This window comes from Molossus molossus, unplaced genomic scaffold, assembly GCF_014108415.1.
Source record: "Molossus molossus isolate mMolMol1 unplaced genomic scaffold, mMolMol1.p scaffold_m16_p_23, whole genome shotgun sequence".
Taxonomy (NCBI): Eukaryota; Metazoa; Chordata; class Mammalia; order Chiroptera; family Molossidae; genus Molossus; species Molossus molossus.
The window spans coordinates 10,669,115-10,686,714 of record NW_023425359.1 but is presented as its reverse complement, the minus strand read 5'-3'; the positions used below and the strand labels follow the sequence as shown (position 1 = coordinate 10,686,714).

At 38.0% G+C, this 17,600-nt stretch overlaps 1 protein-coding gene across 5 annotated transcripts in view; it reads left to right on the top strand.

The window, feature by feature from the left end:
• Positions 1–17,600, top strand: part of CEP170 (centrosomal protein 170) — a 111,978-nt gene that overhangs the window by 62,465 nt on the left and 31,913 nt on the right. For 3 of the 5 annotated variants that reach the window (XM_036277342.1, XM_036277340.1, XM_036277341.1), the window contains exons 9-11: positions 1,561–2,201; positions 13,645–13,794; positions 16,305–16,431. In XM_036277342.1, coding sequence (XP_036133235.1) covers positions 1,561–2,201; positions 13,645–13,794; positions 16,305–16,431 — 918 coding nt within the window. The remainder of the gene's footprint in view (positions 1–1,560; positions 2,202–13,644; positions 13,795–16,304; positions 16,432–17,600) is intronic. The other 2 variants (XM_036277343.1, XM_036277344.1) reach the window with 2 other exon arrangements.

Below are 17,600 nucleotides of genomic sequence, written 5' to 3'. Positions count from 1 at the left end.
TTTTCTTCTTTTCAGATTGCATTTTGAATAGTTACTAATTTGAAGACAGTTTCAGATTTATTGTCATATCTGAGGTTTATATTACTCACCATCCCTGTGCCGGGAGTGCTCCCCCAAACCCCTCCTTTTGGTCTCGTTAACTCCTTTGGCTTGCCTTGCCCATTTTCCAAAACGTTGCCCTTTTGTGTGTGCCCCGCTTTGTCCCTCCTGAGTCTTCTCACTCTTTTTATGTGCCACATTTTTACAGCTTGTCCTCTTGTGGTAACTCATCAACACCAGTTGGTATCCTCTACATTTTGTAGAACAAGGTCATGAATATTAAAACTCAGCTCTTTCCTGGGTCCTGTGTTTTTGGTCCCTCCCAACCTCCAAGTCTTTCAGTTCCAATCAGCATCTTCTTTGATACCAAATTTTTCAGCAAGTATTCAGACTAAAACTTGTAGCCTAGGAAAAAATACAGATCAGAGTTAGTCCTGTGAGCGTTGGGATGGCCCTGGTTGACTAGATTCATTTATAGCTTTCTTCTAAAGAAGCCAGCATGTAAGCCTTTATTTATGATTCGATCTTGAACAGGCCTAGAATAACTCTTGACTCTCTAATAATCTTATTCTATTATAATAATACAATTATTATTTGATTATCATAATGTTCTTACTTAGATAATGAGAATTCTGAATCAGTGAAAAATCAAGTAATTATCATAGTTTTATATTTAATCCCTAATACTGCTCTGAAGGGAAGGGTAGCAAAAACCTGTAAGAAAGCTGATGTTTCAAGATTCAAATATATTCTAACTTGAATCTATATGCTTTGTGGTACAACAAGATTTTTTATATGGTTATTTTTTGCACATTGCCATTTGCCCGGTAGATACTTAGATTTATATAGGATTTTATAGATGGCCCTTTTAGTATGCTTTATTTAACTTTTTGAAGACACCAGAGTTTAGAGCTCAAATACAGATTTTCAAAAATTCTCATAGCTAGAAAAATGTTTATAAACAATTGTACCGTAACTGGTGGAAATTATAAAGATGCTATACTTAGGGATGTAGTAGTGTATATCATCAAAAGTTAAGATTCATCCCGTTCTTAGGGCATTTGTATTTCCTTTTCCTGTGTAATGATCAGCATTTCAATGGAGTCACCCTTTTCCTGTCTCCTTCTCTTTAATGCCAGAAACAAAATTTTGATTGCTTAAATAAGGTATAAGTTTTGAAGATAGGGTTAATGTTTATTACTGTTATGAATACAGACTATTATGGATGGTAGAGCATTGTTGAATCTCTTAAGGCGTTGATACATCATCATAAAGTGAAAATTTGGAGAAAGAAAGACAGCCCTATGCAGTTGCTCATGAAGGACCGCATTGTTGGCTGATGCGACTTGAATGTAAGCGCCGCCGAGGAGGGAAGTTTGCAGAGCCTGTTACCGGAAAGAACATATGACTCTGGATTGAAAAGGGGAAGGGGGCAAAACAAACGGCACTTTTGTGTATGCTTCTTATTTTCCACATGGGATTTTGTCCTTCTCTACTATGCGGTTTCTCTTTTGTGTCCAGGAAACAAACACGATGATGGTACACAGAGCGATTCGGAAAACGCCGGGGCCCACCGGCGCCGCAGCAGGCGCGCAGCTCTCGAGGAGCACTTACGGCGCCACCAGGCGGAGCAGAAACCGCTGCAGAAGGCGCAGGCCGCCGACAGGCACCAAGACCCCGCTGCTGTAAGTCAGACCACTTTTCTGGTTGCGTTCGATGAAGAAAATCCCAGGAAAAGAAGGTCATTCTCTTTTACTCAGAGTGCGGGAGTCTTATGTGAGGAACCGACTTACTCAGCACCACATACAAAACTTGAAAAACCAAAATCTCCAACAGCAGATGCCAAAGTGGTTTCTTTGTCTTTACAGACTAGCTCTGCGCATCACAGAGGGGGGCATGGTGTTCCACATGGGAAGTTGTTAAAACAGAAATCAGAGGAGCCATCCGTGTCAATCCCCTTCCTACAAACTGCATTGTTAAGAAGTTCAGGGAGTCTTGGGCACAGACCGAGCCAGGAGATGGATAAAAGGTTAAAAAATCAAGCTCCTTCTGCTACTTCTGAAAAGGATAATGATGATGACCAAAGTGACAAGGGTACCTATACCATTGAGTTAGAGAATCCCAACAGTGAGGAAGTGGAAGCAAGAAAAATGATTGACAAGGTAAATGTCTGAAACGTGGGGATGATGTTAGTTTTCGTGGGGTGATTTGACTGTTGGAAATTATTGGAGAGTCAGCAGGAGATGTTCTCTTGTAGTCGGTGGTATTGGAACTTGAGGATTTGTGAGGGAACTGCAAGACTAGCCGTGAACCAGATGCTTTCTGGTTTTATTCTGTTTATGTTCTGAATTGGCCTGAGTTTCACAGGTAAAGTCCTGTACATTTAAACTGTCTGGACCTAAAAGTTGTGTAAATTTAAGATAGGATTTTAAAATAGTACACTTTGGCCAGTCTCACTTTGCATATATTTATAAACTAAAAAACAACAAAAAAACAGATTGCAGGAGTCTTTTAATATAAACATAAATGTTAGCTGATAGTAATCACAGGTTTCCTGCCTACTACTACATGTTGAAAGCAGATGAAAATACATGTTTTAATCAATTTTGTTCTTTGTTCTTGTTTTCTTAATTTCTGTTTACTTCTGTCTTTGGTGATAGAAAAGAAGTATATGAAAACAAAATCAGTTTATGATACTTTGAGTTTAGTGAGTATATGCCCAGCCATGATTATTTACATTTCAGATTTGTTCTGATGTCATTGGTTAATGTGTACGGTGATTGTTGTATGGTTTAAAAAGTAGTTTTTCTCAATTTTGCTCATGATAATGGAAAGTTGACTTTACAATCAGCTGTTTATTTTACTCCCTGGAAAATAACTACCTAAGTTTGCTGAAGCTTGATCTCTGGTTTAAGTTCTTGTTACTCGGCATGTGAACAGCATCAGCACCACTTGAGAGCTTGTTAGAAATGCAGACTTTCAGGCCCATCACACACACTGCATCATCCTCTTGGAGAGCGAGATCTCCAGGGGTCGCATACACATTAACATGAGACATGCTAGTTGAAGTGGTGAGTGTACAGACTGCTCCTTCAGGGAGTAGACAGGATCACCTTTTGGGATACAGGAAGATTATTAATATTTAAGACTACTTTTAATTTCATAGTTTTTATTTCCATTTTGGAGTGGGTTCTATAGTTACATTGGAACAGGTATGTAATTTCTAAACATGCATTTATTAAGGAGGGCATGTTCCATGTCTTTTTTTGTTGAGATGGAGACCCATTAGTCTAAGAAATAGATATTATATGAGCAGTGTTAGGATAGTTGTTAATAAGAGATACGCAAGTAAGAAACAGATGAGCCAAGTGAGTTTTATGATTAGATTAAAGGAAGTCTAAGGATACAGTTTTAGCATAGAAAATGACTCTTGGGGATTTTGAGTTTTTTTATCATTGGGAATTGATAATGACATTTCTTTCTTATTATTTTAAAGTTCATAATTTTCCCTCTATTAAGAACAAGTATATTGGTATTTAACATACTGCCAAATAGAAAATAAAATAAGGGTTTTGAAAAAATGAGAATGTTAAGTTTTTAAATTCAGATTAATATTAATTTTATGCCTTTGGTTTATACATATTTTAATTATAGTGATCAGTGTTTTCTCTATTAAAAGATGTGTCAGTAAGGGACTATATTACAGTATTTAAGAACATGAACACTTGCAGGCAGACAGGTCTGGGGTTAAATATAAACTCTGCATGTACTAGATATATGCCTTTGGGTAAACTAACCTCTTTAAGCCTCTATTTCTTTTTGCTCTAAAATGGAAGAACTTTCACTAGGTTATAAAAAGAATTCCATAAGTATATAAAATGCTCATCACAATGCCTGTCTTATAATACGAGGTGTGTAAATGTTACTATGTGATTACCCTTACTAGGACTTCCCACACACAAATCTTTACACTGGGCACTGATACATCCTGGAGGGCTCTTTCAGCACTAAGAGTGTCAAGCCTGAAGCCCGAGTGGACGTTCCAGGGCAAGGGAGCAGCCTGGCCAGAGTAGCAGAGAGCCCAGAAGGAAGCCACTGTCGCAGCTGAGACCCTTTAGGAAACTGCTGGACGGAGGGTGACCTTCCAACCTGGTGTGCACCTGCTGTCTGTGATTTCAAAAGCACCTCTTTTTTGCTTCTCAAAAAGAGGCTCTGTCTCAGCAACCAATTGCATGGTCACACTATGGACAGAGAAAACCAAGATTTTAAAGCAGGAATCATTTAAGGGAGTCATGGCACTAGGTAATTCACAGTCATGACCGAGTAGGTAATTCACAGTCATTCCTGGTTTGTATGAACCAGGAAACGAAGCCGAGACCATAACGACAGGGAGAAAGAACAGTCACTGTTTTAGTTCGTGAAGACCGAAGAAAAAGCTGAGATTTCTAGTAGCCGTGGTTAAAGCTAGAAGGCAAATTCAGGCCAACTAAAGTCAGGCTCCAGGGAAACAAAAGCAGAGAAGCAGGAATCAAATGTCTGAAGAAGATGAAGTAACATGGGTGTGGAGAAAACGAAAACCAAGAATAGCAGAACTGAGGCGCACGAGCTTTGGGAGGAGTGAGTGCAGGCATCATTTCATTGCCGAATAAGCACTGCCGTCCATTTTTCTCTCCCTTTGTCGTTGGGGTGGTGTGGGATGGGCGTTGGGGGCCATCGGCTCTGTCCATCTGAATGTAACAGTATGTCTGGTCCTGAAAACTTTTACGTAGTCTCTTTCCTTTTTCTCTTCATCATGTGAGAGCCGGTTTATTTCATGGATTGATTTATTTGGAGATATTTATTCTCCATCAGCTATGTGCCAGGCTTTGGGTTAGGAGAGATTTAAATTGAAAAGACAGAGTTCTTTCCTTCAAGAAATGAGTATATAGAGAGACAGAACTACACAAGTAAAAGCATGAATTAAAAGTAGTATGAAGAATGCTTTTGGACATAAGCTGTTGGCGGAAGGGTACCAGTAGCTTCCAAGAGGGAATCTTAGGTTAAACATACCTTCCTCCTAAAGAGAGTCTTTAGCTGTGCAGCTAAAGAAACCTTCCTAGTCACTGTCAAATCATCTTGTTTGGTCTTAGTCATAAGCTTTATCACTACTTGATAGTTTCCTATTTATTTATTCACCTTCTCACTCTCATCTCTCTCTCTCTCTCTCTCTCTCTCTCTCTCTCTCTCACACACACACACACACACACACACATAAACTCCATGACTGCTAGTGCCTGGCATTTTATACATTCTCAATAAAAATTGAGTTGCCAACTGAGCTCATTTTGAAACAGATGGAATTAATCCCACAATAGACATGGTTGAGGGGATTTTCCAGATGCTGTGACATGTTCAAAAGCACGGGAGGCTGGAGGACTTATTCAGAGGACCACTGTTACTTTTAGAGAGGAGAGATTGGACTGGACTTTGAAGGCTCTTGTGTATTATAGTAAGGACTCTAGATTTTTTTAATGCTGAAGGCAGTGGGGAGTCACTGAAAACTTTTAAGTAGGGCAGTGATGATCTAATCACTGTCAGAAGTGTGAAGAATGACTTGAGCATTGGAAAGGCCCGAAGCAGAGAAGGCAATTAAAAAACTGCTGACATGTCCAACAGTCAGTTGAATATAAATGTCTAGATCTTATGTAAGAGATCTGGGCTGAAATACTAATTTGGGAATTATTAGAGAGTAGCTGAATGCAAAATAATAGATGAGTTCACCTAGAAAGAATGTATAGCGTGGGAGGAGAGAAAGTATGAACTTCTTGGCAACACCAACACTGAACAAGGAAGTAAGAGTGAACAAAGGAACCTGGAAAAGACCAAACAGAGGAATAAGAGAAGTAGCGTCTTGGAACCAAAAGCAGAAAAAAAAAGAAGTGAGTGAGCAACAGTATCACATAATACACTGATGTTAAGTATGATAAGCACTGAATGCCTTTTTAATTTTCTCCCAAAATACATTGATTTCTTTCTGGGTCTTAAGATAAGCAGAACCTATATTAGCATCTTAACTTGGAAGAACTTGTATACAGTTTAAAAAGGGGTCTCTAAGGAGACAACCAAGGTGAAATGTCACATCTTTGTTTTTCTGTGCTGGTTGTAGTTAAATGGTAGTGAGAGATCCCTTCCCCAAATCCCCAAAACTCATGGGATTACAGCATTTTGGTCTATATTTTTATGCTGTGTGTTTGTTAGTAGGTAATGTTATTTTATGCGTTGTCCCCAAATTTTACCTCTTACAGTATTAACACAAATGCCTATTATTTATTAAGATCTCTTAAGTTTTACATCTAAGCTTACATGGAGATACACTGTAAGAAAGTGCTGTTGACTGCCTGGATGAAAGGTAATTATATCCCACGGTAGCAGTAATCTCCCCTAGCCCTCCCTCCTTAGACGTCCCTCTTATATCTAGAGAACCCTCATAGTATCACTAGTACCAGTTTCTTTTGCCTGCTCCTCTGTCAAAACAGGCACTGCCAAGGGTATAGGAGAGTGTTGACTTCCTAGCCTTCCAAGATAAATGAGAAAAACTTACAGTGAGCACAGAAAGCTAAATATTAAAGGAACAAGAAGAAACTTGGTCATTGTAGAGGGCCTGAGGCTCTATATTTGAGGGGGGGGGGTATTTCTGCTTACCATAAATTTCATACCGTAGAGCAATTCTGCCAATTTTCTGTGCCGAGATTTGATTCCTGTCCATTGTGGTGGCACGTTTCCCCCAAGAATGCCTCTTTACTAGCATATTCTCTTCCCTCCTGGGGTCTTGTTAGGTCTGGTTCTGTAGGCAGCAGCTGGTAGGGAAGAATCCAGGACCAGGAGAACTATTAACAAGACCAGAAACACAGAACAAAGGCCATCTACCGCAGTGAGTCAAGCAGCCGAAGGGACGTCCCTGCTGAGAACCTGGACCCAGGTGTGAGTGGTTTGGAATGGGGATGTTCCAAACCCTAAAGTTTACAGAAAGATTTTAGACTAGATCCGAGTCAGATCCAGGGGAACTGTGATAAAGCAGAGTCCAAATCTAGAAGGACAGTGCAGACAGAACCCAGAGGAAAGCAGCACCGTCCAAGTCCACTCAGACAGTCAGAGAGGTGTGGGACTGAAGGTGTCGGAGATCGAGTGAGAGGCTGAAACAGTAAGAGAGGACCTTGATAACAGGCAGCTTTTCATGTTGGACTTAATATTTTTCTACTTCCTGCCAATCCAGAAATAACCTGAGTTAATGGGCCAAAGCAAATTGTGGTTCTGAAAAGATAAATTCTGGCAGCCTGATTTTTCTTTCTCGTATATTTATCTGTTTTCTTGTCCTCTATACACTTAACAACTTTTAAAATTGGTTTATGTAGAGAATTTACTTTTGGTCATTCTGATTGATGCTCCTCTCCCATACTTAGCACCCCTATGTCCTTCTTATTAGGAGTAGGAAACCCTTTTATGGTATGTTAATTCCTAAACCTTCATAAGGGAACCCTCACCTTTTCCTAGTCAGAAGCTTAACATTTAATAGGTCTGCCCCCATTTCCCTTTCTCTGTTACTAGGTGAAATCTTATTTAGTTTCCTGCCAAAGAGGCATTTTGCAGACTGTGCCATCAGCCTAGTCAGCTCTTCTGGTGTTTTGTCTGTCTGGCTCCTTCTCATGAGTGCTTTCAGAGGTGTCCTCTGACCACCTATCTAAAGTGGCCCGGCCTTTTCCCTTTAGATCTCCATCACATTGCCATGTGTTACTTTCTTTATGGAATTCACCACTAGCTAGTTTATTTTCTGTCTGTCCTTTTCTAGAAAGATCCTATTTGTCTTGATCACTTCTGTAGTTCTTGTACCTAGAACAGTGCCTGGCAGGTCATAGACACTCAGCATCTTTTCTTTTTGTTTTTGACAGTCAATATCTTCTAAATGACTGAATGAGAAGGAAAATTAGATATGCTTTTTTATTTTTCTCATTGTATGTATGTGGTTAGTTTTATATTAGCTAATTTGTTTTGATGGATTTATAAGTTGATCAGATCCCACCAGGCCTCCACAAACAAGTTTTCCTATGTTCTTTTTATTTTTATTTTTTTCTTTATTGATTTTAAAGAGAGAGAAAGGGAGAGGGAGAAAAACATCAGTAAGAGAGAACATCAACCAGCCACCTCCTGCAGGCCCCCTGACCGGGAATCAAACCGGCGACCTCTTGGTGAATGGGTCAGCGCTCAACCACTGAGCCACACTGAAACTAGTTTCTATCTCTTGACCGTAAGGTAACTTGTTAACATTTATGGTTTAAAACCTTGTATAAGCTTAGCTTCTAATAGTGTGAAAGGTGCAAAAGAAATGTGTAAATTTCAGGAGAATTGCCCCGATTAGTAGAAGACTAGAGTTGAGTTTCTAGCGATACCTCTCTAATGACTTAGCACATAGAAATCTTGGCAAGGAAAGGGTAAGATGGTCCTAGATGAGCAGTCAGATTTTAGTGATGAAAAGAAGGAATGTGTGACAGGAAATGAGCCATAAAGAGGAGAGAATTTGGACATTTTAACTATAGAAACATTAGATTAGACTTGAGCATAAATTTGGTATGAAAGAAGGTCTAATAGAAAAAGAATGCCAGACAGTGATGGGAAAGGAAGAGATTGTGGACATAATGCTCCTGAGGAATGGGAGGAATCAAGACACAGGATAGACTCAGGGAGAGGGCAGATATCTGGAGAGCATGTTTTCACTCAGACAGAGTTAAAAGGAAAGAATAAAGCCAGATGGTGCCTTTTAAAAAAAAAAATGAGGTAAAATTCACATAACATTCACCATTTTAGCCATTTAAGTGTACAATTCATTGGCTTCTAATACATTCACAAAATTGTGCAATCAGCAGCAGTATCTAATTCCAGAATATTTTCATCGCCCCAGAAAGAAATCTCATACCCATTAAGCAATCACTTCCCATTCCTCCCTCCCTCAGCCCCTGGCAACCACTGATCTACTTTCTGTGTCTAAGGATTTGTTTATTCTGGATATTTCACATAAATGGAATCATACATTCCGGGGGCTTTTGTGACTGGGTACTTTCACTTAGCGTAGTGCTTTCAAGGTTCACCCATGATGGAGCATGTATCCGCTCTTCATGCCTTTTTTTGACTAAATAATGTATCATTGTGTGGATTTATTTATTCACTCATTTGTCAATCGACATTTGGGTTGTTTCCACCTTTTGACTGTTGTATCACTCTGCTATGAACATTGGTATACCATGATCAATTGTAAAATCTCTTTCCTACCTCCATTCTGAGCTCTTTCTAACAACTTAGTCTAAATTTTACATTTAAAAGCTAATTATAAATAGATTATACAAATCCTGTGTTACACATTCAGAACCATGTATTCCACTGACTTTTAAAGGGTTTTTTTTAAATGAAGTTAGAATTTCATGGAAAATTACAAATTTAAAAATATTTTCTTTTTTTAAATCATACTGATTTTGTTTTCTGATGTTAGTGGCTAGAATTCTGCATAGTTTAAAAAATAATTATGTGTCAATTGAATTTCATAGTGTGTGGGAAACTCTACTATGGATTTGAACTGGTAGAGATCATGTTCATAGACCAGTCTGCCCACTTCCTTCACCCCTTTTCACACTGATCTCTGCTTCCTGTCCCCTAAGCACTCCTCCTATATTTGATGTTATCACATGTAATGTGACCCCTCTTTATAAGTACTCAGGAGGTATAGAATGTACCCCCATGAAGTTGATCCTTTGTTCTTTGGTTTGATATACTCTCCCCTCTCCAGCCCTCCGATTTCAGAATTAGAAATGGTGGGCATTTTCTGTACAGGCTGAGCTTGTAAATAATAATGACTAAGATGATAATATGCTAGTGAAAAAAAAAACAAAGTTAAACTTTTTATAGGCTTGATTTGCATTATACATACTAGTTTTTCATCATCTAAAGAATGTTTAGAGTTCTTTAATGTAAAATCTAAAAATATAGTCTGGTTTTTATAGAAATTTTGTTTTGACTACAGAGAATCCCTGCACGGGTCAGGTGACATCCTCTGTTTTTTATCCTGTATTAGACCTAAGCTTCTTGAGAGCAAGGACTGTCATACAGTCGTCCCTTAGTGTCCGCAGGAGATTGGTTCCTAGACCCTTCGCAGATGCTAGAATCCGAGGATGCCAAGTTCCTTATCTCAGTGGCATAGTGCTTGCATATAGCCTGCACATCCTCCCAGATACTTTAAATCACTTCTAGATTACTTATTGTACCAAATACGGCGTAATACTATATAAATGGTAGTTGCACTGCATTGTTTAGGGAGTAATGACAAGGAAAAAATGTTCGTGCATGTCCAGTACAGACTCAGCCACCTACATAATACAGGTCAGTAATGTACCTTGTTACAAAAAATATTTTCAATCCGTGGTTGGTTGAATTCATGCATGTAGGACCCGCAAATACAGAGGGCTGACTATAATATTATGTCCTCTGTGGAGATTAGCAAGTAGCCTACCAACAGTAAGTACCAGAACTGAGTAACAGGTGGTTAACATTGTTCAGAGTAACCACTGCAATAATATATGTGAAATTACAAAGTGAGATGCCAAATCTCACATGCACATATTCAAAGGAAAAGACTGAGAACATGTTCCATGATTCTTGGAGGGGGTAGGGAGGGAGGTATTATCTTCTTACCCTAAACCTAGAGGCCATGGTAGGGGTCACAGATCACTCTCCAAATTAGAGATGCAAATACTTTGATCAAGGGAGCTATAGGAGAGAGCACATGAAAGTCACCCCTACCCCTGAGATAAATGCCATTTTGTTTATCTTTAAATATCAGACCCAGAGAGTTCAGAGGGTACAAGTTCAAAAAGAAGCTTTATATTCCCATACCACTCCTCCTCCTTGTTGCTCCCACCTGGAAAAGTGAGAAACTGACTCACAAACTTGGGTGGAAGTTTCCATTAGAGAGGAAGCATAAAAAATAGATAGGTGTCTGACCTCACTCCCTTCTCCACCATAGACTTCTAGGCTAAAGAAAGTCCCTAGCTGAATGAAAAGCCCAGACTTTGTACTGTACTGGTGGTTGACTGAACCCATGTCAGAGTAGGGAAGAGAAGAGCATCATGAGCCTGTGTTAATACTGCATTTGAAGTACCTCTGAGCCGTGTAGGGGGAGAGGTGACAGGCGGGTGAGCAGCTGTCTATAGGTGGAAGTTGAAATGAAGCTTTGGGTGTGGGTGAAGTCACTTGGGGACAAATTCTATAATGAAAAGATGAGAAAATCCAGCACACTAGGTCTCTGCTTTGAGCAACTCTCAAATTCTGTTCAACTCATGACAGAACATATGCACTTTTTAAATGTGAAAAGTATAAGACCTTAAAGTATGTAGATGGTGTAAGCTTTTGATGTCTTCTGTTTTCTCATGAAAGTTGTCACAAATGGCTGTTTTTGTACCTAGACGCACACATACATACACATAAAACGATAAGGATTTCAGACTGGCTAGTCATTGCTATCATTACTTTTTCAAAGCATTGTAAAAAATATAGGGATGGACTTTAAAGGCTTCTTTCCCTGTGCCATGGCACAAGGCTCTCAGTTGTCTGGAAAATAAATAAATGTTCCTTCTCTGACCAATATGTGTGTAGCATGTCCAGTACTTTAAAGGGAACCCATAGAATCTGAGTTCTCTCTCTGCACAATGTCAGCTCCTCTTCCTAAATGCAATACTCCTTTGTGTTTATGTCTTTGTCTTCTGTCATCATTTCAAAATAGTGTCAGAAGTGATTTGGGGAGATTTATTATATTTTTTTAGAAATTGCTGATGCTTACATGTTTGAGACAGTCAAGGTTTGAAAGTTCATTTGAGTATGATTAGAATTAAATATCAGCAAATCAGAAAATCCAGGTAATTTGTAAATTAATATGCCAAAGAGATACAACAAGGTTATTTTTATCCTCTACTTTCAAATTTTAGTTCAGTCTTTATTCTACTTGTAATTATAAAAATAAAGAGATAAGCCAGTATATTTGGAGTTCAGTGATATGAGTTAGTAAATTTTTAAATTTTAAGATGGTCACAAATAACCTGAGCAGCTCTAATTTACCTTCTGTTCAAGTGGGATTGAAGGTCGAGCACGTAGAAAAGTATACGTAGTATTTTCTCCTGCTTGTGGTCAAACTTACTAATTCTGGTGTTTAGCAAAGTGAAGCAGGTTTGTCTCTTCTAGAATGTGCTTCCACGTATTATTAAAATTCCTATTTGATCCAAGTTTAATAATATACAGTTCTTTATTTTATTGAATTTATTGTGGTGCCATTGGTTAATAAAATTATATAGGTTTCAGGGATACAGTTCTATAATACATCACCTGTATATTGTATTATCACCACCCCAACTTACAGTTTGCTCCTAAAGCAAAGATACTTTGAATACTGAATATTCAAAACACTATTAAACCATAATTCTTGAAAATTATAGTTATATTTGAATTAAATATTAGGTAATAAGGCCATCTAGTGGTAAAATTCCCAAGTTCTAGTGTTTTTGAAAATCTGACATCTGCCTTACTAAATGTGAACTTTAAAATTTATCAGATAGATGTATTATATAATCATTGCACAGTTTTCTAGAAAATAGCTTAAACAGTAGCTCTTTAAACAAAATGAAGTCTCTGGTTATGCTCTGAAGCACCTTTCTACAAAATGTTTATTGAAACACCTGATATTTTTCTTGATTGTGATCATCAGAGGCACTACTAATATCTATAAATAATAAGCATCGAGAACAAAGTAGAGACTGTGGAACGTTAAAGTCTATGTAGTTAACATTTCTGCAGTCTCTTTGACAAAATCAGGGGCTATGATGAGCCAGGAAATGACTAAGACACAGTCCTGCTCTTAAAAGCACATTCTTGCTGGTCTCCGTATTTAGAATATTTCAAAAGTGTTCACCAGAGACAATCTGCTTATTCAAAATGCTAATCTGTGTGAGTAGACCCAGAAATCTGCATTTCCAATAAAGGCCTTTGAGTGATTTTAGGGGCATATAGTTTGAGAATTATGCTATACCCTATACAAAGATCACACAATAAAATCTGTTATTTGAGAACTTAGTTATATGTATAAATTTAACTCATATATATAAATGTTAAACATTTGGTAGGGAAAGAACACAAAATTAATCGTACATTTATAGTTTCCCAACATGCTTCTCAAAAATAATGGAACAAAGAGACAAACTGAAAACAAGTGGAAGTGGTATGCTTTTTAACTCTCCTGTGTTACAATGGTTAACATGATTGACCTCTTTTAACAATGAAATATAACATCCGGAGTCTTTCTTATTATCAAAACTACCTACTTTTGCTAAATATTAAGAAAGGGTGGTTACCTGTACACGAGCTGCCACGGTCCTGTTCCCTCTCCAGCTTGCTCTCCGTGTGGATGTTACCTTGTCATTAAACAAGTTTCCTCATTATTGAAATTAATTTAGAATATCTTTGCTTGCCTCCGAAGTTACTGATAACATTCACATATTAATCTGACTTTTCATTTATAAAATGATTTTGTCCTCCTAGGTGTTTGGAGTAGATGACAATCAGGACTATAATAGGCCTATTATCAATGAAAAACATACAGATCTGATCAAAGACTGGGCTCTCAGTCCTGCTGCACTAGCGATGGAGGAGAGGAAGCCACTGAGCACACCTGGGTTTCCCAACTCAGAGGTATATATCTCTCCCTCATGCTTCACTTTTTCTTTTCCAGAGGAAAGTTTGTCTTACTTTATTAAGCAAAATCCTATGGGGCTCTTTTAAAGAGTAATACTAGTAATTCAGTTGGAAAATATAGGCTAGTGCTTTAAAAAAATGGCAAAGTCAGGGTAAAGAAATCTGTCAAGCAAATACATCATTTATATTATTAAAAATGTTGAATTGGCACAGTCCTTCAGCTACACTAAAAGGAAGCTATATCAATAGCTGAACTCAAATCGTAGTCAACTGGACATGCGTGGAGATGAGAGTTAACTTTTTACATGCACAAATGTGAGTTTCTGTCACTTGTAATTATATTAAGTGATTGCTATGTCTCCCTGTAAAATACTTCAAAAAATGAAATTCTTACAGATTGTTTGTTTCTAATGAAAGCTTAAGGCCATTTTGCAGTACCTCTGTTTCAGTTTTTGTTGCTGTGTTTTTTCAAATTAATATTCTTCGGTCCGTGAGGGAAAGTGTTAACTTTCAGTAGGCAGTCAATCAGCTCTATGCTTGCTGCTCTAATTGGCATTATGAGACAAAACAAAAGAATATGCACGGCGTATACTTCGTAGCAGGTCATGTATCTAGAGTGGGAAGACCTATCCTGCCAGGAAACAATATGCAAGGAAGTGCACAGTAGATACAGCTTGTACACCTCAGGCAGTGCCACTGCAGGACAGCCGGGGTGTGATTAGAACAATATGAAATTATTCGAGGGTGGCTTAGTTAGGTAGTTACAGAGTGAGGCTGGGACAGCAGAGCTATGAAAACCCGAGTTCGGATCCCAGAACTGCCACCTCTCACAGTGTGCGTTTGGCTCAGTCACTTCCCCTCTTGTCTTCAGTGTTTTCATCTCTACCAGTGGTGGTTTCTTCAATCCTCACCTGAGGATGTTTTACCATTTATCTTCAGATAGAGTGGGAGGTGGGGACGGGAGGAGAGAAAGAAACATCCAAGTGAGAGAGACACATCAACTGGTTGCCTCCTGCACAACCCTGGCCAGGGCCCGGGACTGAACCTGCAGCCAAGGTGCATGCCCTTAGTGGGAACCGAACCCCGTCTCTTTGGTCCACAGGCCGACGCTCTAACCATTGAGCAAACCAGCCAGGGCTACCAATGGTATTTTTAATAAACCTGTTTACAGAGAGTTTACAGAGAGTTTAATGAGGTATATATAAAGCACTCAGCATAGTAATTGCCTGAGATTTATACATTTAGCAAATGTTTAATTCCTTTATTGGAATGATCTTAGAACTTCATTCCACACTGATGTGTCAAAAAGGAAATCTAATAAAATGCATGTAACTGAGAAGTAGAGCTAACAGTCAGTGGAAACTTTTTCTGTGCACCACTTTACAGAGAAGGAAACTGAAGTATGTAGTAATTAACTTGGCCAAGATCTTCAAACTATTACCTTGTGGAGCTAGAATTTGAACTTCAAGTGCTTTGATTTCTTAACTCATTCTCTTACTCACTGTGCTATAATGCCTCTCAGGAAATAAGTAATTTAAATTATACGAATGGTAAATAACTATAAAATATAAATAACATCTTAAGGCATGAATAAAACAAAATATAAATAATACATTGAAGTATAAATAAAATATTTTTTATAGACAGTTAAATATACTTATATGTTAAAATTGTCCCTTTTGTTCTACCATTTCCCGAAAACTGTCAAAGCAGTTATTGTACTTGAGTGTTCTTTTTCCCCCTTGATCTTAGAAGATTTTTATTCTGGTTTCTGTTTTACAAGATGCTTAGTTTACATATTGGAAGCAAGCAGTACATATTCGAGGCAATGTTTTCATATTCTGATTAATCTAGGAAGGGTTCTGGTAAATGTGACCTAATAGACCCTCCTTTCTTTTCTCTAGCCCCTCAACCCGTGCAAGGAAAACTTGTATGTAGCCCCAGTATGAATGTATGTTGTTATGTAGACTTCCTATTTTACTCCTCCTGAAAATATTAAAGTGTTACAGAAGTATCAAGCTTTGGGTTTATTCTAAAAATCCCTGAAGACATGACCTGGCAAATTTAATACCCTTCAGACTCTGAGACCATTCTGATTCCTGGAAACATTTAGAGGACTAGAGGACAACTTAGGATTAGACCTTTAGACTTCCTGCTCCGTAGAATGGAGTAGAATCGACTCCACCGTTAGAGCCCCAGAGCTGTGATAATACACCAGAGTTCATCTAGCAACAGCACATTTAAGTCCAAGAGTTTATTTTAGTACCATTGTTAATCTGTAATAAGTTGAATTATACTACATCCACAGTCATAATAAAATGTTGTAGTTAAAAGGGGTACCTAGAGAATCTTCATTTTATAGTATATGAGGAAATTTAAGAAATGATACTATAGAACTGTGAGGTTTAATTGCTTTGTATGACAGCTTACTGTGACTAACTGGAATTCTCTTTCATGAGAATCAGATTCGACAGGCTGTTATTTGTCATCTTATTTGTCTCCCTTAGGAAGGCACGTCTTCATCTGGAGGCAAGCGTTGGGTTTCCCAGTGGGCCAGCTTGGCCGCTAATCACACACGGCATGATCAAGAAGACAGGATAATGGAACTGTCTGCACCTGTCCCTTTAGAGAATGGTATTTTCTTTTCTGTGTGTGTCTGTGTGAAAAATACATCAGTTTTTAAAAACAAGCTAAATCTATATAGTGAGAAGTAAATAAACATACTCACATATGCCTATGCTTATACTACATACATAATTTTAATTTCATTAACGTGGACATCATTAAAATTAACTCACACTGATGACAGAGGTAACTTGTAGATGAAGCACATAATATACACAGATATATATAACACGTGAAAATTTAAAAAGAAGACTAACACAATTCCAAATTGTGCCATTCATTAATAGAACAAATATTTAAATGCTACTTTGTACCATACATCAATAAAGAATTTACTTAATATATAATTTACTTACTCCATCTTTTGTAAATCTATGTAATGTGATTTTTTTTTTTTTTTTTTTTTTTTTTTTTATCCTCACCCGAGGACATTTTCCCATTTCTTGTTCAGGTAGAGTGGGAGGGAGAGAGAGGAACAGAGAGAGAGAGAGAGAGAAACATCGATGTGAAAGGAACACATCGAGTGGCTGCCACCCACACAACCGACTAGGGCCGGGGACAAACTGCAACCGAAGTATGTGCCCTTAGCGGGAACCGAACCCGGGTCTCTCAGGACCGCAGGCCGACACTCTAACCGCTGAGCCAAACCGGCCAGGGCTGTAATGTGATTTTTATTACCTTTTAATTATATTTCTGCAAACTGAAATATACTTTCTTTTAAAGAAAAAGTTACATGCCTCTAATAATATTATTAGATTCAGTTAATTACATTCTTAACTTTAAAAACCCTCAAGGAGAATTTATATGTGGCTTTTATTCTGTATTTTTAATTTTGTTATCCTTACAAATGGAAATAGAAATTTATCTTTGGTTTGTGGCACCCCAAAAATTTGGTTTAGGAACTTTGTAAACATTAGTCAGCAGTTATTTGAGTAAGATACATGACAGTGTACTAGAAAAGCTGTATCATGCATCATTCAGAAATTATAGAAGTAATTGATCACATTACCAAAAATGTTTGGAAAGTCAGAGTGGTTTGCAGGTTGGTTCACAGGAACTAGTCCGTGTTTGGGAAACAGAGACTAGATAGAGGAGCGAGGTACAGTTACAGAAGGAATCCACCATAAAATTAAGTATTAGCTGTGGGAAGTAAAATTCTGCCCTTGTTACAAGAAATA